Below are 24,469 nucleotides of genomic sequence, written 5' to 3'. Positions count from 1 at the left end.
TCCTGATCAAAAGTTCGTAAACTTTTTCTTCGTGTATTCCAAATAATTTGTGTGTTTGATAAAAATTTAATAAATAATTGACGTCCATCCTGACCAAAAGTTCGTAAACTGTTTCTTAGTGTATTCCAAATAATTTGTATTTGATAAAAATTTGATAAATAAATGACGTCCATCCTGACCAAAAATTGGTAAACTGTTTATAGTCTTCTCCAAATAATTTGTGGGAGCCTGTGAAAAGTGATTTCATTAAAAAAACTGAAAATAGTTTTTGAAAGTTTTTTTTTTACGTTGAAACATTTTTAATTAACAGCACATTCGTCGAAATAAAAAAGATAAAAATAGAAAAAATAAAATTTAAGTAATTTTAGTGTTTTGAGTTTTTTTTAACGTTATTTATATTTTTTCTCACTATAAATTTTTCAAATCTTTATAATTCATTAAATTGTATTTTAAAGTTGCTGAATGATGGCACACACTAAGTGTCGAAACATGTAATAAATAAATGGGCTGTTAATTATTTTCAATTATACATATACATATACATATATATATATATATATATATATATATATATTAATATATTTATATTAATCTCATAACAAAGACAGTGGACAACCACTGGGTTGTCTTCTATTAATACCGCCTTACAGTAATAAAATTGCATTAAATTCAATAAAATAACAATAATATATTTATATTATAATAATTGCGGTATAAAATGTACATAATTGAAATAATATATAAATGATTTATTATTACTTAATTGATATGTTGCAATTCTATAGATAAAACATTTGAATAATATACACCTATAAAATAATACACCTAATATAATATAAACATATAAATATAATTATTGGTATACATTTATATTCACGTGTGCTTATTTAAAATAATTATAAAAATTTTCGACTAACATTTTATTGATTAATTAAGCATTTTACTTATTTATATTTATATATTGTTTAAGTACACTTGTAAGTTTAAAATTAGCAGTCATTTTATTATTATGAATAATAGCTGCGCTATATTTGCACTTAAGTACATACTTTTTATAGAATTATTTTAATTCCTGTTTAAAAAATAAATATTAAAATCCTTTTTTCTACTTTTCTGACTAATTGGATAATATAAAATTAGGTAAGAGATAAAAAGCAGTATATACGAATTTGCTAGAATTTATTGTAATTGTAAAGTAATTTAAAACTTAAGTATCAAGGCACAATATAATTATATCTCAAATTTAGATTTATTAAATATTCAATTATTTTGAACAAAAATTTAAAAAATTCTTGTTTTGGAAAACGCTCAAGAAATATTAGATAAACGCTTTTTTGCTTTAGATCATAATCAAACAAATTTTAAGGGATGAAAAATTCATGCAAGTTTTAGCTGATTAAAATTTTTTAGTGTTATAAAAAGTTCTAGTGAAGGTTATATTAATAACTTTAGGCTAAAATCGACTCAATTTTTCCTATTCATTGATACCAAATTTTACCTAAAAATGCAATTGCAACGCACGTCATATATTATTTATGTATAAAATTGTATAATAATATATTTAAATATTTTTTGAATTAGCAGAATACTATTTGAATTGAAATACTTATTGATTTTTCATAATACTTTAAAATTCTATTTGATGACTTAGTTTTTACTATCCATCGATATTTTATATACAAATACAATCATTTTTACAAAAAAAAGCATTCGCAATGCAAATTTATTACGTTTTTGTGAATAAGATCTAGAATGATATAATTAAAATCTTTATATGATATTTTTTGTGTAGAACACTTTTTAAACTGAAATACTTATTAATTTTTCATAATACTTTTTTCAAATTCCTTTTTTATCTACGGTTATTATAAAAGTTTTAGTAAAGCTAAAATTACACTTGCAATTTAACAAAAACGCACTTGCATTTTGTTAAAAATGCACTTGCATTTTTGGTAAAAGTGCACTTGCATTTTTGGTAAAAGTGCATGTGCATGTTGTTAAAAAATGTACTTGCACTTTAATAAAAATGCACTTGCACTTTAATAAAAATGCACTTGCACTTTAATAAAAATGCACTTGCACGTTAGTAAAAATGCACTTGCACGTTAGTAAAAATGCACTTGCATTTTATTGAAAATGCACTTGCATTCTAGTAAAAATGCACTTACAACTCAAATTTATTGTTTTTGTGAACAAGTTTATAATAATACAGTTAAAATCTTTGTAGATTAATTTTTGTGTAGAGCACTTTTTAATTTTTCATAATACTTTCAAATTCGTTTTTTATCTGGAGTTAATATGAAAACTTTAAGTAAAGCTGCATAAATGCACTTGCATTTTAGATAAAATGTACTTGCAAAACAAATTTATTACGTTTTTGTTTATAAAAATTATAATAAAATAATTAAAATTTGTATAGACGAGATAATTTTTTTTTAAAAATGAAATACTTTTCAAATCTTCATAATACTTTCAAATTCGTTTTTTATCTGGTGTTATTATTAAAAGTTTTAGTAAAGCTTTGATGATAAGTTTAGACTAAATTTCTAAATCGACTTCATTTTTCCTATTCATCGATGGGCTTATATGTAATATACAAAATTTTATCCAAAATTGCAATAACATGCAAATTATTTAAATTTTTATTAATAAAATAGTTAAAATCTGTTAAAAAATATATATACAAATTTTTAAATAAAAATACTTTTACCATAATACTTCTTCACCTCAATCACTTTTTTATAATAAAAATTCTTCCAAATTTAATAGCCATGTATGTAGATAAAATTATTTCTATCTTATAAACTAAATTAAAACGTGAAATAAATATATAATTCTCATCAGATCGTAAACAAAAATATTATACATTTTATGCTTACCTCAAAATAAAATATATGTTTTCATTAGTATGTACAATTTTTAAAAATAATAATGTTTTTCCTTAAATAAGTCTGGTTTGCTGTAAGTAGTGTATTATGACTTTATATAAAAACTTATATTGTTCTAAGGTGGGCAACAAATTTGCACGTTGTTGTCTAAGTAGTCCGATAACTCTGGGTATATCGAGTTCCTACAAAGAATAAATATAAAATTTAAATTTAAAAAATCCAAACAGTACTCAAGTTATATGTCTATACGTATTTCAAAACTTTAAATGCTCAAAATACATTTTTTTTTAAATGACACGCACCACAACTCTAAAAGTGGAAATTACTTTCATACGAATTTCTTACACTTCTTTGTAATCTTTAAAATAATTTTCAATATGCAAATTTAATCATTATTTATTACTTGTTGATGAAAATTTACAACGTAATTCAAATACTTGCTAATCACACAAAAATCTTTTTTTTTCATATCCTCCATGTATTTGTCTAGTGCACAATTTTTTCACAAATCTCAAATTCTACAAGCCTCATAAAAATGCCTGGAACTATCGTTTTTAAATAACTTTCTATTTTGTTATTTAAATTCACGCTGATGATCTCTCTTCATTATAAAAAATTCATTAACTTTTTTTTTCATAAAAAAAATTACAAAAAAATATATTTTTTAGTTGTTACATTGTTTTACCCCTTTGTTTTAGTAAACAACGATATCAGCAAGTGAGGATGAACTTTCAAAAACTTTTAAGCAACGTCTTTACAATTATGATCAATAATTATAATTTAACTAGCAAACCCGACGAACACCGTTTCGCCACCAGATGGTTTCGTGAGAAAGATAAAGAAATTTTTTGTTTGTTTTATATTTGAAAAGGAAAAAAATAATTTTATTGCACAGCAGTAATGAATTTATTTCGATTACAAAAATGAAGTGTTTTTTAGTTGAACTTCTCTAAGTAAATGAAAATGAATCCGCAAATTATCCGTTTCATTGAAGTGCAAACCACATTTTTTGTTTTATGGTCTGACGTTAACACAAACAAAGCGGATGGTTTTCGCTCGTGAGCAGGCAACGTGTAACTGCCCATGTGAAAAACAATGATTTTCTGAATGGCACGATGCCATGCACAACTAATTTTCTTAGCTATAAACCTTGCGGAGCCCGAGACCTTTCCAACGAATGCAAAATTGTCGAAGTCGGTTCGTGCGTTCTGGAGTTATTTCGTCAGGAAGGAAAACCCGACTTATTTTTATATATATGTAGATATAAAAGAATCATTTAAATCTTACCTGGTTATGGTCCACAGTATGTAGGAGTAAATGACTTGCCATGGTAAGTCCTGATCGCAATCCTCCACTCGGACAATGTATCATCACAGGTGGATTACGATTGTGCCCTATAGGGACTTCCAAAATGCTTTGCTGCCTGACTGAACACAGTTCTTCCAAAAATCCTGAAAAAATAATTTTGTGATGTCACTAATTAATAATAGTCATTATGCCGAAAACGCTTCAGAATTGCGTCGTTTCGTTTTGCGTTTTTTTAACTTTCCGAAGGAGAAGTTTGCTGTCATCAAAAAATCCGATTTGCTAATTTTATGTTTTCTCGACGTTTCAAGCCATTCTGAATTGAATGAGACCAACATTTGGGAAAAGTATGTATGTGTGTGTGTGAACAGATTTTTTGGCGTAAATCGACGTTTTTTCCCCCTTATAAATAGCAGAAAAGTGAAAAAAATTTTCGTCCACGTTTTAGCCCGCAATTCTGAATCGATTTTGAAAATTCAAAAACTGTTCGATAGATATTGGTTGGGAATCGTGCTGATTAGTTTTTGGTTGAGATCGGCCGGGCCGTTTTCTTGTAATAAAGTGTTAAAAAAAAAATCGACAATTTTTATTATTATTTTTTGACGGTAGATACCATAGTCTTATAGATCATACTAAAATATTACGGTCCTACGACAAGTCGTTTAATTTTGAAAATTCGTCAAAGTTTGCAAAAATTAGTATCGTTTTTTTGGCATTTGTCAAAATTAGACCTTTGATCGACGTTTTCTCAAAAACGCCTGAACCGATTTCAGAAATTTAAAAGCCATTTGATGTATCTCAATGAGGACTATCGTTCGTGAGTTTTGTGCGACGATCTGCCAAGCTGTTTCTTTGTAATTTGGAAAAAAGTGGTCCACATTTAAGCTCATACTACCGAATCGATTTTGAAAAATCAAAAACTGTTCGAAAGACATTAGTTGGGAATGATGCTGATTAGTTTTAGGGGAAAATCTACCGAACCGTTTTCTTGCAATTAACTGTTGAAAAAGAAATTTAAGCCGATTTTTATGGAACTTTTTTGGCGATATATATCATAGCCTTATAGAACTTACTGAAATATTACGGCCTTACGACAAGTAGTTTAATTTCAAAAATTCATCAAAGTTTGAGAAAATGTGTAGTTTTTTGACGTTTGTTAAAATTAAAATTAGACGATTTACTTGGTATAACAATAGAGTATTTGGTCTTAATGAACATACTAAATCATTAAAGTACTACGGAAACCGGTTCAATTATAAAAATTGTTGATTTTTGAAAATTCGCTTTTAGAAAATACTCCGAGTTAACGTGATCATTATGTGTAATAAATCCACTCGGAATACTTTTAATCGCTCATAAGTTAATTTATTGTTTAATAATTAAATCGATTATTTATACATTTCGGGAAGTTCATGTAACTTGCCTCAAGGCAAAATACTAATACCAACTAGTTAAATTTAGTTCCGAATTTAATACCTAAAAAGTGTCCAACATCCTGCGGCAATCCTTCATTGGACCACTTAGCATACTGCAAATGCCAAACAGATCTATAACTTCGAGAATTCAATTGATACAACCTCAATTTGCTGGTGACACATTGACTGTTATCCTGTGAGTATTCTTTCCAAACTTGGTACTAAAAATAGAAACAACCAAGTTAAAATTAAAACAATTGTGCTATATTTATATAAGTAACTGAGTTTAACTTACTTGTCCATATTCTTGACACCTATCACTATTCAAAGGCAGATAGTTAAAATTTTCCGTGGAATTCGGAAGTTCGACAACTAAATAGACATCGGCTTCCCAGATGCACTGCAAAAAGTATCCAATGGTTTTTTCTGAAGGGCTTTCGGCGCAGATGTAGAACACTTGTTTGGCACCAATTGATGCCTAAAAAGTAAAAAAAAACACTTGTAGATTTGTAGACATGGGGACCTATTGTGCCTAGGGTTTGTCGGTATTCAAAAACCGGTTTTAAAAACCGTTTTTTGACGAAAATTATGGAATTCGAAAATCGGTTTTTCAGTAGAAAAACCCGGTTTTCACTGTATAAATGGGAAATGATAAATATAGCCAAATATAAAAGATAGATGAAAGCCTTTTGATTCTTGAAATCATATCGGTTCAATAGCATTTGACACCTTATCAGTCTGCAATGGTTCCCAGAAATATTTTGTATATATTAATTTAGATTTTTATAGCAGTGTATATATTAATTTAAATCAGTGTGACTTCTTCTTGAAGAAGTAACTTCCACTACCCAGACTTAAAAAAAAAGTTTTAAACCCTAGAAGCCACAAATTAAAGAAAAAAAATTTAGAATTATTATATCAGGCTTTAAAAATAATTAAGCATAATTTGGTCGCTAGTACGAGAGTATTTTCTATTTCAGGAAATTTTATGAGTAAACAAAGGACACATCTAACAATAAGTACCAATTCGATAGACGTTCTCAGTTTTTTGAAATCATTTCATTAAACAAAAACAATTAGAATGTTTAAAATTTATTAATTAAAATTTCTCGGAACAGACAATACCCAAGTTTAGTTTAATTGTTTTTAAAAATAAAAATTGATATTAACAAGCATGTATCAACATGTATCTAATATTATTTTACTTTTATTTTTTAAAATATTGAATTTTTTTTATTTAAAAATGTATTATTTTTATTTATTCGAAAATTTTCCTTTCACTATCATAAAAATATTTTCACTCTTACATGTGAAAATGATGCATAAATAATTATTTTCAAAGTTATTTAATCAATATATACTATTATTTTTTAGTTCTACTAATTAAAATTAAAATAATTTTGTTTACTATCTATAAAATTGAACAATAAATAAATTCAGTCAAATACTGGTCTAAATTACACTGATTTTGCGGATAAATTACAGAATATTCGAGCAAAAATTTATTTTCTATATAAAATTCGAAAACCGGTTAAAACCGGTTTTTTAGTGAAATTAAAATTCGAAAACCGGTTTCCTGAAATGTCGGTTTTTGTATAAATCCTAATTGTACCGCATAACAGACCAATGTTATGGCAAGGCTATGTTATGAAAAACTTTTCGTATTAAATTTGACAAAAACCATATGGTTGTTGTGCAGTCAGGCGTCTTTCTTAGCTTGTCAGATAGAAAACCTAACCGAGAAACCGCACTAACGTCAAAAAAAACGATCTTAGATAACAGGGTTTTTCTGATCTAGCTTCATAACTTACGAGTGACTAGGGAATGCAATACCGATGGAAAATTTCAATACCGGTATTTCGGTAATTTTTTATTTTAAAGCCGGAATACCGGTAAATTACCGGTATTTTTATTATCTTAAACAAACGTGAACAAAATTGAAAGTTACTAGTACAAATATAAAAAATGTATATACAACTACAACTATATTCAACTAAACAATAAAAACATAAAATAAAACAAATTTATTTTTTTAAATAATAATTCAACAAAAGTATATCCAATTTAATTAATTTATTATCATTATCGAGTATAATGAGTACTTTTCACCAAAAACAAACTTATGTGTTAAATTAGCATAATCTCCAATATTTAAAAAAATATTTTTCTACACTAATTTAAGATCGGATATTTTGTCGAGATAAATAGTAAGTTACTATCATTGTTGAGTATTGTTATTTAAAACAATGTGATGCTTCTATAGTATTTTCAAACTTCGAAACGTTTTCGAAAAATAATATTTTACAATTATAATAAGAATCAAACATATTTGGTAATTATCATAATTATTATGTTTAAAGTTAGAAAAAAATTTGGATTACGCAGGGGTAATATGTATGATATAAAATATTTTGGTGCAAATATCACTTAAAAATCGTAACATTTTTTTAATATGTAAACAAACATCATTATCTATCAGTCCAATTCTATTTACTGTAACACGATATGAAGCCTTTGGTAAAGCAATAAATATTCAATTTAATGACGAGTTGAGATAATATTTGACATTTGTTTATCTTATAGAATCACTTGAAGATATAGCTGTTTATGAGATTATGGAATTTAAAGATAAATTTGTTCCGAGAAATTTAAACTTTAGTGTATTATGTATCAAATAGCGCTTATGTAAAAATACCGAAAATATCAGTATTTTTGGGGTGAATACCGGTAAAAATACCGCCGAAAAATCGGGCGGTTTACCGGTAATTCGGTATACCGATAAACCGGTATTGCATTCCCTAGAGTGAAGTGACGTTGCAGTTTATGTGTAAAACGCCTGAATGCACAGCAAATATATAACATTTTGACAGTATTCATTACGATTCAGTAGCATAATGTGTGGAAATTGGATCATAACATTACCTTGCAATAACATTTGTCTGTTATTCATAATTTAATTTTTACCGTTATATGTGAAGCATTGACAAAACCAGTCCGATTATCCTTGTTAGGAGTTATCCTGACCCGGTTCTCCTCATATGGAAAGTATTCGAAGAAATTCTTTGAAGCAGATTCCAATCTTGTCAAAGGCGCTTCAGCTCCCAATCTAGAACTGATTTCTGTTCTGGAAAGACTCTCGGTTCTCGATACTGATTTTGAAGCACTTTTTATCTCGTTCGGTATTTGCTCAAACTCGAAAGCTAACTTAGTATCAGCCAATTTTATTTCCAGTAGTTGACACTAATTGAAAAAGATGTAATATTAGGAAAACTAGCTCACGTACATACTTTCGTTATAAAAGTCCTTCGTCGATTAGGACGAAAGTATAATTAAGAGTGGGAATCATAGACTTCTAGAGCAAGGGCGAGCAACCTTTTTAACCCACGGGCCAATTTAAATTTTCAAATTTTTTGGCGGGCCGAACGTAATTTATATATATTATAGCTGACCCGGCGAACGTTTAGCTACGGATAATATTTTTAGAAAATCATTGGTATTAGAAATGACTAACTAATCCCGAATGTATAAATATTATTAAGTTTAATTAATATAACTTTACCCACTGCAAACGCTAAAATACTAATAAATATTGGATAATTTACCCACTGCAAAGCTAAAATACTAACATCCATATCGTAATTATGTTATACTCTGAAAAAAAATCTAGTTTTCTCTCAAAAACAGTTTTATCTCCTGATTTTAAAATTAAATTTCTAATTTTTTGCTGAAATAACTCCTTTTGTAAGACATTCAAAAACTATGTACTTCTTATGCACATTGAGAAATATTTGCACAATGGGATAAGCCTGCAAATCATTTTTAAAATTTGGAGCCATTTTTAAAATGTTGCAACGGATAGAGCGGATAAATTTAAGCTTTTTTATAAGATCAGAAAAATCTTGATCAAATTTCAATTAAAAACGTTCACAAAAAAGGCGATAATAGTTAATTGATCGATTACCGAGCTATATAAAAAATGATTGGACTACTAAAATGTTTATTATAAAATAATAAAAATTTGGAGTTATCTGTAGTTTTCCATTTCGCATAAAAAAATTAAAATAAAGAACAAGATTTAAAAATCTGGATTGGGTGTGCGACAATGTACCTTTTACCGCTGAAGATAAATCTATAGTCAAAATTGGGGCACAAAATATTGAAAAACATTTAAAAACTGGCACAATCTTCAATCTAGATTTTTTTCTGAATGAATTAATTATTATTCAGCGACTTTTCTTTTGTGGACCTGTGTAATTGTTTGCGCACATACGTACTTCCAAAAAAAAGAATTTATCATAATTTGATTTGCGTTTTTTTTTTCAAAATCGAAAATTTCTCAGGGCTTACTAAAAAATTATATTAAATCTATATTATTTTGCATGTTAAAACTGCAATTAAAATTTGTCCACATTTTCTTTTTTTGAATATGAAAAGTAAAACGCAAGATTCTGCAAAAGATATTATTCCTAATTACCAAAATGCCGAAAGGATTATAATTATTATTTCATATCCAAAAACAATTGTAATTCGCCATTTGATTCGTATACTCCTTAAGCATTGCATCACTATTGAGCTAATGTACTTTAGTATTGAAAATCGAGGAAGTCTTTAAAAGGTTCTGAATTTAAATAACATAAATAAAAAATAATATAACCTAGAAAATGTTTTATAAATATCAATCCTATACAATGCAACCTTATCCTATAAGTATATAATTATAAAAATGAGATCTATCAGAGCACCGTGTTTGAGAAAAATATACCAAAAAGTGCATTTTCATATTAACATTTAAAAAAAGTTGATATTTTGAGTCTCTCTAGTAACACTTGCGGCCCGTTTACTAAACCAGTTTTTGTATATAAATAAAACTACAAACAAAACTACTTACTACAATTTAATCATAATTAAATAATATTCACGTAAAACATCCTATTAAACGTAATTGAAACATCATCTGTCAAAACCGTTTGACATTTGACGGATTGGTCACCGTCCATTGTTTTATTCAAATTACGCTTCTACAAAAATTTTCAAATTAAAAATGTAAAGTTTCTATACGATTTTGAAATAATATCTCAACTTTCCGACAACCTACTGATTAGCACAAATTTTTCAAGACTAAGACTGGCCAAATCGATTTAGCCGTTTTCGAGTTTTACCGAATCATTTGATCGAGAGCTCCATTTTTATATATAAGATAATTAATCTTACCAAAGCTTCTTTGCTGATCGTTGGTGGCAACCCAGTGGACCAACGTTGTTTCGAACTTTCATCTTTAGAATTATTTGCGGACTTCGAAACAAAATCTCTCGTGTTAAAAGTGTCTTTTGAAAACAACTGCTTGGAACCATCTTTTTTCTCGCGACCTAAGGTAGCACTCTAAAATTAGACAAAAATTTAAGAATAGTATAATTAAAATCTAATATGTATTCAATGTATTACCTTGATTTTGTCAGTCGTTTTCCCACGAGCTCCTAACAAACCCCATCGCAATTTTTTCTTTTTACCAGTGTTGGGGTCGGTTTTAGAATTATCACTGACAATACTTTCGTCACTGAATAACGATTGTGATTTTGATGAATTCATCGATTTACTTTCTATGTGTGATATAGATCTGTTTAACAATAGTGATGATGATTTTTCTTTCTCCAAGGACAAACCCATTAACAAATTTTCTTTATCGTTAAAACTCTCAGCTTTAGTTACTTTTATATTATCCTTGTGCATAACTGGCAGTTCCATCAGACTTTGAATTTTGTTCAACCTTGTACCATTGGATATATTTAGATTTGAAAGTTCATCGCTGATTTTAAGATTCAAGCCCTCGTTTAGTTTGATATTAGAAAGTTCGTCCTTTTGGAACGTTTTCAGGTTTGCACTGTCCCTTCTGTTAGGTTTGATAAAGTTAGACAGGTGATCATCAGGTTTAAGACTAGATAACTTTTTATTATACTCGTGCAGATTTTGGGCAGACATGTGCAACTGCTTGTTGACCTCCAGGTTTATCCTATCGTGAAGATTTAAATCGCTGATATTGTTTGATGTTTTATAGTTTTGTTGTTTCGCTAACTCTGCAGCAAACTGGTGCATATCAGTTGTTGGATTAGATGATACCACTGGAGCACGTTGTTGACTAAGTTCCATAGCAAGTTGGTCATACAAATTTGAATCACTCACATTATGACTCGGTGTAAGATTATGTGGTTTAATATTTAATTCCTTGTTCACCGAATTGGAACTAAGTCGCATTGCGGATGATATTTTACCAGCATGGTTCATTACCTCTTCATTTATTACCAACTGAGGTTTATCCCCGAATCTCATGGATTGTATACTATGAGCCCTTTGTCGCATTTCGTTCCTCATTGGAACATTTTCATAAATGGGTTCACCTTCGACACGTACCCCGTTATAAATATTACCCGAACTGATTTTTACATTTTTGATTTGATTTTCAACGATCTCTTCAATGTCTCGGGGCATGCAATAAATTACATTACCCCTGTCATCGTAGATTTTTTGGATGTGTTCAGTTATTGAGGAGTTTTTGTTGGGAAATCTATTTTCGTTCTCGAATTGTTTAGAGAAACGGTTTAGGTTCTCGTATGCAACATGTGCATTTGATAAATAATTTCGGTTTGACAGGGAATTTAGGTAAAGGTGGTGGTTCAGCATTGTTCTGGACGATACGAGATCAGGACTTGATCCGGATACCTAGAAAATTAAACAAGCTAGATGTAAGTAAGCTAGATTAAGACAAGTAGCATAAACATCGCGATATTTATATAAAATCGGCATGATCAATAAGAAATTATTAACTTCCCGAAGGAGAAGTTTATGTTTTCATAAAAAAATCCGATTCGCTAATTTTATGTTTTCTCGACGTTTCAAGCCATTCTGAATCAAACCAAATTTGGAAAAAGTATGTATATGTGTGTGTGTGTGCGCGTGTATGTGAACAGATTTTTTGCCGTAAATCGACGTTTTCTCAAAAACGGTTCGACCGATTTCAAAAATTTAAAAGCCATTCGATGTATCTCAATGAGGACTAGCGTTTCTGAGTTTTGTGCGACGATCGCCCAAGCCGTTTCTTTATAAATAGCAGAAAAGTGAAAAATTTTCGTCCACGTAGCCCGCAATTCTGAAACGATTCTGAAAATTCAAAAACCGTTCGAAAGATATTGGTTGGGAATCGTGCTGATTAGATTTTGGTAAAGATCGGCCGGTTTCTTGTAATAAAATTTAAAAAAAAAATTCGACAATTTTTATGATTTTTTTTTGACGGTAGATACCATAGTCTTCTAGATCAGGCATCGGCAACCTACGGCACGTGTGCCAAGCTTGGCACGCGTTTGTAAAAATACTACAATGGGTGTAAAGATACTACAATGGGTGTAAAATTGCTACAATGTTTGTAAACAATACTACAATGGGTGTAAAGATAGTAGTATTTTACACCCATTGTAGTATTTTTACAAGCCTTGTAATAATTTTACACCCATTGTAGTATTGTTTACAAACATTGTAGTAATTTTACACCCATTGTAGTATTGTTTACAAACATTGTAGTAATTTTACACCCATTGTAGTATTGTTTACAAACATTGTAGTAATTTTACACCCATTGTAGTATTGTTTACAAACATTGTAGTAATTTTACACCCATTGCAGTTATTTTACACCCATTGTAGTATTTTCACACCCATTGTAGTAATTTTACGCCCATTGAAGTAATTTTACACCCATTGTAGTATTTTTACAAACATTGTAGTAATTTTACGCCCATTGTAGTATTTTTACACCCATTGTAGTAATTTTACACCCATTGTAGTAATTTTACACCCATTGTAGTATTTTTACAAACATTGTAGTAATTTTACACCCATTGTAGTATTGTTTACAAACATTGTAGTAATTTTACACCCATTGTAGTATTGTTTACAAACATTGTAGTAATTTTACACCCATTGTAGTATTGTTTACAAACATTGTAGTAATTTTACACCCATTGTAGTATTGTTTACAAACATTGTAGTAATTTTACACCCATTGTAGTATTTTTACACCCATTGTAATATTGTTTACAAACATTGTAGTAATTTCACACCCATTGTAGTATTTTTACAAACATTGTAGTAATTTTACACCCATTGTAGTATTGCTTACAAACATTGTAGTATTTTTACACCCATTGGACTTATGTACATCAAATTATCAGATATTTTATAGAGATTTTAATACTGTGTACATATTTTGTGTAACTTTTTTTGGGTTCAGTACCAAGATTTTTAATTTCAGTATGGGAAGTTCTAGCAATTTGAATTAAGGCACGATGCCATGCACCCCACTAGTTAATGAAAATGTTTAAAAGATAAATTTGATTATAATTCTTCTCCCCCAGAACCTGGTTATATATTTCAGGCGGCATTTCTGTTCTAGATCATGCTAAAATATCACCGCCCTACGACAACTCGTTTAGCTTTAAAAATTCGTCAAAGTTTGCAAAAATTGGTATCGTTTTTTTGGCATTTCTCAAAATTAGACCTTTCATCGACGTTTGCTCAAAAACGCCTGAACCGATTTCAGAAATTTAAAAGCCATTCGATGTATCTCAATGAGTTTGTCAGTTTTGTGCGACGATCGGCCGAGCCGTTTCTTTGTAATTTGGAAAAAAGCGTTAAACCTTTCGTCCACATTTAAGCTCATACTACCGAACCGATTTTAAAAAATCAAGAACTGTTCGAAAGATATAAGTTGGGAATGATACTGATTAGTTTTAGGTGAAAATATACCGAACCGTTTTCTTGAAATTAACTGTTGAAAAAAAAATTAAGCCGATTTTTATGAAACTTCCTTTGGTGATGTATATCATGGTCTTATAGAACTTACTGAAATATGACGGCCTTACGACAAGTGATGACTAATTGATTCTTAGGTATTTTCCTATTATCTTATCTTTTTCCCTTGGGCAAGCAAATTGCTTGAAATAGAAGCGTAATAGTAGACGTGGATGCTATAGCATTTATAGTACATAACGATTAAAATATAATAATCTGGCTATCCTTATAAACGGTTTTTATACAAAATTCGGACATCACAACCAATTTAAAAATAAAATTACTGACATTTTCTTTTACCTTGTTCAATCCGTTACCGTCCGCGAACGTGTTAATATACAAATTATTTTATTTAATACAATTATAATAAACTTACATGATTCACAAAATGCAGTGGTGCATTCACTCGCTGGGATGCCAAGTCCGGCGTAGAATTAGTTAAATAAGGCGGTTTATTCATAAGATACGGTGGTCTATTCGTCGGATAAGGCGGTGGTAAAGTTGTCGGTGGTTTGTAAAAGTGCAAAAAATTCACACCACTCCCATGAATCAAATTATCCATTTGGTGAATGGTATCTGAACCATAATTAACTGCTGCTGACGGATAAGCTGAAAATAAAATACAACATCAAAATAAAATCATCTTATATATAAAAATGGAGCTCTCGATCAAATGATTCGGTAAAACTCGAAAACGGCTAAACCGATTTGGCCAGTCTTAGTCTTGAAAAATTCGTGCCAATCCAAAGATGGTCGGAAAGGTGAGATAATATTTTAAAATCGCGTAGAAACTTTACATTTTTAGTTTGAATTTTTTTGTAAAAGCGTAATTTAAATAAAACAATGGACGGTGGCTAATAGGTGAAATGGCAAACGCTTTTGACGGATGATGCTCAATTACGTTTAATAGGATGTTTCACGTGACTATTATTTAATTATGATTGAATTGTAGTAAGTAGATTTGTTTGTAGTTCTATTTATATACAAAAACGTTAGTAAACGGGCCGCAAGTGTTACTAGAGACTCAAAATATCAACTTTTTTGAAATGTTAATATGAAAATGCACTTTTTGCAGATATTTCTCAAACGGTGCTCTGAAAGATCTCATTTGTATAATTATATACTCATTGGTATTTATAAAACATTTTCTAGATTATATTATTTTTTATTTATGTTATTTAAATTCAGAACCTAAATTTGGTATCGATCAAAAGGACATTTTGTTGAATAACATTTTCCCAGTTATAATTTCCCAGAATTTATCGAAAAATAGATAGTAATATTTGAAGGTCCGGAGTTAAAAAGGTCCACCACCAATGTGTCAAAAATCAGTAAAGTTAAGCATTGTTTAACAACAATATTTGAAAGTAGAGGGAAAAAGATGTATAACCAGCTATAACCTTGATTTGAAAACGGTAATCTTTGAAATGGGGGAGATAAACGGTAATCTTTGAAAATCTATAATAATAGTATTATCTTCCGTTGGTAGTTTTTTAGCATAAGTTAAAAATGTAATTATTTTGTAAAATACGTTTAAAATAATAAGGCTTTAAACCCTTTTGCCACCTGCCCGTTTCATGTTACCCCGCCTATAGGGTATAAAGGTCTAGATAGGTAAGGTTTAGAATATACCTTACTTAGCAAAACAACGTTTGCCTGGTCAGCTAGTAGTTTAATAATAATGTTATTATTACCTTTTTCATCGAGTTCGCTCCTCCACGAGACCTTTTTCATGCCAACTGCGCAAGAAGGTGCAGCCTCAAATTGATTCTCATAAAGATTCCTTTGACTCGTGTTATGGGCTTCATATAAGTTCTTCTGACTTGCATTTTGAACCAACTGATTTTCATATTGACCAGTATTGTGGGTAACATCAGGATATCTTTGAGAAGAATTGAAATAGGTTTCGTTTGCTGATAAAGCATTTGCTTTCATAACACTGTTTTGTATGTCAGGATTGTGCTGATGAATATCAGGTTGACTTCCGTAAACTAGTTCTGATAATGTTGAATTTGATGGCAGCTGATATTGTGTTAGTAATTCTCTGAAAATAGATTGTAGGAATTGATAATTGTAGTCTACTGTGCCTTAAGGCAAATTGCTGGAACTTCCCGTACCATATAATTCAATATACGAGAAACAAAAGACAAATCAATATTAAACTAGTGGGGTGTATGGCATCGTGCCTTAAGGCAAATTGCTGGAACTTCCCGTACCGTAACGAAATGTTCGAGGAATATTAAATGTTTTAAAATAGATTATTATAAATATTGTAACATTGTCTAATATTTATAAGAATTATATAAACTAAATTGGAAAGTTGAAATTATTTATTTGAAGTATATTAGAACAGAATTAAAATAAAAATCTGAATTATTTTCGATATACAAAAAAAATTTTTTTGGGGAAAAAAATAAAAAAAAAATGTTGATGCAATTTTTTTTCCAGAATCAGTTATTACGTTAAAACAAGCAGAAAGTATTTGGAATCATTCAAATCGGATGCTCCGTTCTCTCAAAAACTCGATTTCTATTTGCTGCACTCTTTGCTCTTTATCTCCGTAACTGCTAGACCGCCTTTGCCAAAAACTAATCAGCTCATTTCCCTATCAATAGGAATCGAATGTTTTTTGAACCATTCAAATCGGTTGATCCGTGCGCCTGAAAACGTGGACGAAAAATTGTATCCATACATACACACACACACTCACACACACACAACTTTTTTTTCTGAGGTATGCCAAAATGTTCAGAAACTTTCAACACGTCGAGAAATGTAAAAATTTTCAATTTCGATTTTGAAGTTAATAAACATTTTCAATATTTTAAAATAATTATTAAGTACTGTAAAATTCATCATTTGTATTTTATAGTTCTAAGTGCTTATATTTGGGCGACGACCTTAATGTATGTTTACAAAACCAATAAACATATTTAAACAAAACCTAATCGAATTTATTTTATATTTTTATGAATTTCAAAACTGAATTGCAAAGTTGCAAATTATTTATTTCAAGTATATAAGTGCATATTAAAATTCCTGAAATTTGTAGAAAAACTGTATATTTTTTAAAAATTTAATCAAATCCGTTTTTAATCTTTTGCGATATTTTTGATTTTTTTTGTAATTTTGAATATTTTTTGTAAATTTGAATTTTTTTGTAAAATTGATTTTTTTTTTGTAATTTTGAATTTTTTTGTAATTTTCAATTCTTTCTGTAATTTTCAAATTATTTTGTAATTTTGAAATTTCTTTGGAATTATGGTATTTTTGTAATTATCTAATTCTGGAATATTTTTGTAATTTGGGAATTTTGGAATTTTTTTGTAATTTTGGAATTTTGTAAGTTTGAACTTTTTGTAGTTTTAGTTTTTTTGTATTTTTGATTTTTTTTGTAATTTTGAATTTTTTTTTGTAATTTTCAAACTTTTTTGTAATTTTCAAATTTTTCTGTAATTTTCAATTTTTTTTGTAATTTTCAAATTATTTTGTAATTTTGGAGTTTCTTTGGAATTATGGTATTTTTGTAATTATCTAATTTTGGAATATTTTTGTAATTTGAGAATTTTGGAATTTTTTTGTAACTTTGAAATTTTGTAAGTTTGAACTTTTTGTAGTTTTAGTTTTTTTGTAATTTTGGATGTTCTTGTAATTTTGAATTTTTTTTTGTAATTTTCAAATTTTTCTGTAATTTTCAAATTTTTCTGTGATTTTCAAATTTTTCTGTAATTTTGAAATTTTTCTGTAATTTTCAAATTATTTTGTAATTTTGGAATTTCTTTGGAATTATGGTATTTTTGTAATTATCTAATTTTGGAATATTTTTGTAATTTGGGAATTTTGGATTTTTTTGTATTTTTGGAATTTTGTAAGTTTGAACTTTTTTTTAGTTTTAGTTCTTTTTGTAATTTTGGATTTTTTTTTAAATTTTGATATTTTTGTATTTCTTTGGAATTTTGATTTTTTTGTAGTTTTGAACTTTCTGTAATTTTAGATTTTTTTGTAATTTTTTAATTTTTTTTTTTTTGTAAACTTGCAATTACTGAACCTGCCTTCCACAAAAACTAATCATTTCTTCGCACCGTCAACGAAAGCAAAATGTTTATTGAATCATTCTAATCGGATGCTCCGTTCTCCTAAAAAATGCTATTTTTGCACTTTTTGTCCTGTATCTTAGGAACGGGTGGATCTGCCTTTGCCAAAAACTAATCAGTACGGCTTCCTATCAATAGGAATCTAATGTTTTTTTTAATCATTCAAATCGGGTGATCCGTGGTGGACAAAAAATTGTATCCACACATACACACACACACAAATCCATTTTTTCGAAGGTATGCCAAAATGTTCAGAAGGAATTGGAACATGATTTAAGTAATCAAAATATTTCCGATTTTGTAATCTTTTAGTAGAGACATTTAGCAATAAAAAAATTTATATACCTTGCTCGATTTGCTTCAGGAACCACACTTAAATCCAAACATGACGTAGATTGAGTATTGGCATTTAACGAGACACTAGATCCTAACTGTTTGCTTAAGGCACTGTCAGCAGTTTCGGAACTCACATAATCCTGCAGATTCAAAAACATTGCATTAAAAATAGAATATTCACATTTATCAATAATACAGTGGTATCTCGACTTACGAGTAGTTAGAAAACAAATTAAACTCGTATGTCCGGGTACCACTATAGTATTTCTATATATACTTACTTCAACACTATTAACAAATAAATTTCTGCTTATATCCTCCGGACTTTTAAAAGTTCCATTTTGTTCATACTTCATATAAAACGTATGTTGCAGAACGCACAGTTTCCAAACATATTTAGCATATTCAGCATTATTAAAATTAAAGTTTACCATTTTCTCATCTTCTGAACACTCTATTGTAAAAGTTCTCTTGTTATTGATAACGTTACTTATGTCCGACCACCTGGAAGAAATATAATATTAAACTCAAAAAAAATCTGATCTAAATTTATGTGAAAAATATTCAATCACTGAATGTAATCTAAAAAATGAAAATGGCTATAAAAAAAATAGGGGTTGATGATGAAAAAAGTGAAAATTTAAGGTTGTGTGTATTTTTAATGCCACATTTAAAAACTAGTTGGTTTGGTATTTAGCCTTGAGGCAAGTTACATGAACTTCCCGATATGTGTGAATTTTTAAAATTAAACTACTTGTCGTAAGGGCGTAATATTTCAATAAGTTATATAAGACCATGATATATATCGCCAAAAAAAGTTCCATAAAAATCGGCTTGAATTTTTGTTTCAACACTTAATTACAAGAAAACGGCTCGGTAGATTTTCACCTAAAAGTAATCAGTACCAGTCCCAACTAATATCTTTCGAACAGTTTTTGATTTTTTATAATCGATTCGGTAAAATAAGCTTAAATGTGGACGAAAAGTTTAACACTTTTTATCAAATTACAAAGAAACGGCTCGGCCGATCGTCGCACAAAACTGAGAAACGATGATCCTCATCGAGATACATCAAATGGTTTTTAAATTTTTGAAATCGGTTGAGGCGTTTTTTAGCAAACGTCGATGAAAGTTCTAATTTTGACAAATGCCAAAAAAACCATACTAATTTTTGCAAACTTTGACGATTTTTTAAAGCTAAACGAGTTGTCGTAGGGCCGTAATATTTTAGTATGATCTAAAAGACTATGGTATCTACCGTCAAAAAAATAATAATAAAAATCGACAAAAAAAATTTTTAACACCTTATTACAAGAAAACCTGGCCGATCTCTACCAAAAACTAATCAGGTCGATTCCCAACCAATATCTTTCGAACGGTTTTTGAATTTTCAAAATCGATTCAGAATTGCGGGCTGAAACGTGGACGAAATTTTTTTTAACTTTTCTGCGATTTACAAAGAAACGGCTCGGCCGATCGTCGCACAAATTCAGAAACGCTAGTCCTCATCGAGATACATCGAATGGCTTTTAAATTTTTGAAATCGGTCTAGCCGTTTTTGAGAAAACGTCGATTTACGGCAAAAAATCTGTTCACATACACGCACACACACACACACACACACATACTTTTTCCAAATTTGGTCTCATTCGATTCAGAATGGCTTGAAACGTCGAGAAAACAAAATTAGCGAATCGGATTTTTTGATGAAAACATAAACTTCTCCTTCGGGAATAAAAACAAATAAATTCGATCTAAAATTTACACAAAAAATGTAAGAGTGAACATTCCTTATTCCTTAAGGGTGTGAAAAATAGATAGTAGCTTATTCTTAGATCTACTGAATAGGCTGAATATAAAATTTGGTCACGGTAAAGCCGTGACATGGAAATTTGATATATAAAATAAAAAAATATTGATTGTTTGTTAACCAAAACTTACCTATACCATTTTGTATTTGTTTGTGCAACCTCATGTGAAACACTTATACCCAAAACTGAAATCCCTAATACAACTTCTTTATTACTTTCTTCATATGCTATAAAATTCTCCAATCCATAACCATCCAACTCCTGACAAGTCGCAATATAGTATTCTTCAGCCAAAGCCTGCGACATATTCTGCAAAACAGCACTATGCTTCATCACAGCTTCCGTTAAAGCCTCCAATAAATTATTCTCAACAATATATTTAGGACAAGCCAAAAGCGGCTTCAAATGTTCTGTATTAGTTTCCAAATGATTCCCATACTCAGCCTGTTTACTATAGCTCGCTAACAGTACAGCTTGCTGAAAATTACAAACTATCCTACCATCGGCCACATCGTTCTTGAGATGCAAGAAATAATGATACCGAGTCATTTCATCCGTGATCAAAGAAACTCCAGAGGTAACATAGTACATGACTCTCAAATATAAAGTTGTGGATGAAGCGTATTTCTCTAATTGTTTTCTTAAAGGCATGTCCATGTCGACCCATTTTGGATAGTTTTGTTTGGTGATGTAGCGCAAGCCGAAGAACTGTGTTTGGTTGATCATAGCCCTTTGGCAGACATGTTCGAAGCATTCTTTGCCCAGACTTTCAGAGCTTAAAGTGCACTCGACATTTGTACCATCTAAAAGCTCGATGGAGATAACTAGGAGGTTTTTAGATACAACATTGTATTGACGGGTTTTTTTTAGTTTTAATTTAAAAGGCATTGTAATTGAAGGTTAGACTGAGGTGAGTCTTGATGTTATAGTTTTGGGGCCATAATAAAATATAATGTATACAAGCATGATATTTACCACATAGACCTAGTATACCTGACAATTTTCTTCTGCTAGAGTAATCGTTTATCCTTGTGGTAATTATAAGCCTGGCACTCAACATTTGTTAACAAATACTCTCCATAATCTTTTACAAACGACATTGTATCATTTTCCTTTCTTTTACAAAATATTATACGCCCACTATTAACTTATCTGTCAAATGTACATGCACCATAATGTGTGCTAATACTTTTTCCTTTACATTAGTCTAATAATTCCTATGGCACATTGTAGATAGTAGTTTTATTTTATTTTTATTATTGTTTCTAGTTCATTTAATGTTCGTTTGCTTGTTTTTATGTAAAATTTATTGAATGAAATTGACATTGCACAACTGTACAGGTGAGCAAAACAACCTGTTGACTTGACTGCAGTGATAAAGAGCGGCAACTATTCGAACTAAATTATATCGATATAGGAGTGAAGTTATCGAACCACAGATTGTCAAACTTTTGTGGCTGTCAAAGTTTGTTGATAACAAACATATCAATATGCTTTAATTATAATAAAACTAGCAAACCCGACGAACTCCGTTTCGCCACCAGATGGTTTCGCGAGAAAGATGAAGAAATTTTTTGTTTGTTTTAAATTTGAAAAGAAAAAATTTAATTTTATTACACAACAGTAATGAATTTATTTCGATTACAAAAGTGAAGTGTTTTTTAGTTGAACTTCTCTAAGTAAATGAAAGTGAATCCGCAAATTATCCGATTCATTGAAGTGCTCCTTGGTAAACCACATTTTTTGTTTTGTGGTCTGACGTTAACACAAACAAAGCGGATGGTTTCCCAACTCGTGAACAGGCAACGTATAATTGCCCACAACAAATATAATTATTTAAAACAATTATTGATTATTTTCATTACTCGAATTTTTAATTACGGTGCGTGAAGTTCCAGCAATTTGCATTAAGGCACGATGCCATGCACCACTAATTTTCTTAGCTATAAACCTTGAGGAGTCCGAAACTTTTCCAACAAATGCAAAATTGTCAAAATCGGTTCGTGCGTTCTGGAGTTATATCGTCAGGAAGGAAAACCCCACTTATTTTTATATATATGTAGATATTTATCTTAATAATATTAATTCTTGTTATTTAGTTAACTATAAATTATTTTTGAAGTAAAATTTCTTTAGGCGCGACTGGGGTGTAAATCCGTACAAATGCAACGGAAGTGAGTTACGGCAGATAAGAGTCGATAAGAATCTCGAGTGCCAATGATTCGTCATTCGCTCTCGATGATATCATTTCTATACGGGTTGATTGTGATTAGCCGTCGCGTATGTGAATATAGATCTGTCGTTGTATGCGTACAGATATCAACAAGGAAATCGCCATGGCTAATAAGCATTTTAAAGTTACATCGTAGTACAAATCTTGATTTAATGACAAATGCCTGAATCGGAAAAATATTTTGCCCTGTTCCTTGAGAATAATAAAACAAATTAAACACTTGTACTAAACGTAAGTTTATTGATTAGAAATTATTTATACATTATTCGTAGTTTAAATCTTTGAAGTTATTAAAATGAAAAATATTTTTTAGGCAAGACAGATATTACAGCTGTTCAAAGAATGAGATTATATCGCCAGCGAAAACGTAAAAAAAATACAAGCAGTCAATGAATGTATGTTAATTTTAAAAACATGAAGTTCTTCAAACACAATTATTACATGATGAGTGAAGTTGCAAAAACAATATTTGTTTAGGTGTTGTTTAACATAATCCACTGTGTGAACGAATATTATAGGATTTATTAATCAGCAATTACTTCATTTCTCTAATAAAGGTTCATTTTTAAATTACTAATTACAATGACAAACCGATCATGACATATTTGAAGTATGACTTTAATTACAGTATTATTCTTAAATATTATACATATTTGATTGATTTGATTATAAATATATAATTTATAATTTATAATTATATAAATGTGTATAATGGTTGGGTTGACACTAATAAATGTGTGCATCACGAGTGTTACCATTTTACTAATAAACATTATTTAAAATTGTTATATGATGTATTTATTTTTAACTTAAATGCCATCTCGTACAGTAGCAAATAAGTTTTACTTCAATCGCGTGAGAACTTTGCGCGCACTCTTTTTTAAATCTTAAATATAAAATTCTTCTGTACGGGTGTATGATTTGTATATGTAAGCCATATTGTTCTTAGTATGAATTTTGCATTGTTTTATACACACTACATTCTTTCAATTGATTGTTTAATATCCGCAACTTACAATCAATGTTTAATATCCGCATTCCCGTATTTGTTAAACATCAACATTTAGAACAATTAGAAAAAATAATAATTGGCTTATTTCTCACATTATACTCACAGTACGCGTAGATTCACATACTTCAATGAATTTACTACAATAGTGGCGGATTAAGATTTCTGCCGCCCTAGGCCCTATCCGTTCAGGCGCCCTTTTTAATAGACAAAATTTTACTTTTTTAATTAAACAATTTATTTTAAATTATTTAGATATAATTTTTAACTTTGCGTTGGGTAAATTATAGTAATTTCGAAGTTACGGAGCAAAGAGTGCAGAAAATAGAAATCGAGTTTTTGAGAGAACGGAGCATTTAATTTGAATGATCTAGAAAACATTCAATTTGTAATGATGGGGAGAAGTGGTAATCAGCTTTTAGCAAAGGCAGGTCCAGCCGTTTTGGAGATACCCAGCTAAATGTGCAAACAGAAGAACTAAGCGTCCGATTTGAATGATTCAACTACTTCCTACTTATTTTAACAAAAGAAGTAATTTTGA

The 24,469-nt window shown here is 29.5% G+C and overlaps 1 protein-coding gene across 1 annotated transcript; it reads right to left on the bottom strand.

Annotated features, from left to right (window-relative positions):
- On the bottom strand, positions 1 to 21,629 carry LOC113368488 (tyrosine-protein phosphatase non-receptor type 21-like). Its single transcript, XM_026610037.1, has 13 exons — positions 20,817 to 21,629; positions 19,157 to 19,379; positions 18,885 to 19,015; positions 16,140 to 16,489; positions 14,822 to 15,054; positions 11,051 to 12,322; positions 10,820 to 10,987; positions 8,573 to 8,848; positions 5,904 to 6,086; positions 5,670 to 5,829; positions 4,176 to 4,339; positions 2,880 to 3,070; positions 1 to 228 (listed from the first exon to the last, which is right to left on the bottom strand). The coding sequence occupies exons 1-12, from the start codon at positions 21,572 to 21,574 to the stop codon at positions 2,942 to 2,944; spliced, it is 4,047 nt and encodes a 1,348-aa protein (XP_026465822.1). The 5' UTR covers positions 21,575 to 21,629; the 3' UTR covers positions 1 to 228; positions 2,880 to 2,941.
- Between the last annotated feature and the right edge of the window lie 2,840 nt (positions 21,630 to 24,469).

The sequence above is a fragment of the Ctenocephalides felis genome, unplaced genomic scaffold (genome assembly GCF_003426905.1).
Source record: "Ctenocephalides felis isolate EL2017-DRISC unplaced genomic scaffold, ASM342690v1 CF-g0.4_SCAFFOLD_01170, whole genome shotgun sequence".
Taxonomy (NCBI): Eukaryota; Metazoa; Arthropoda; class Insecta; order Siphonaptera; family Pulicidae; genus Ctenocephalides; species Ctenocephalides felis.
The sequence above is the reverse complement of the archived record's forward strand: the minus strand, read 5'-3'. Positions and strand labels throughout refer to the sequence as shown.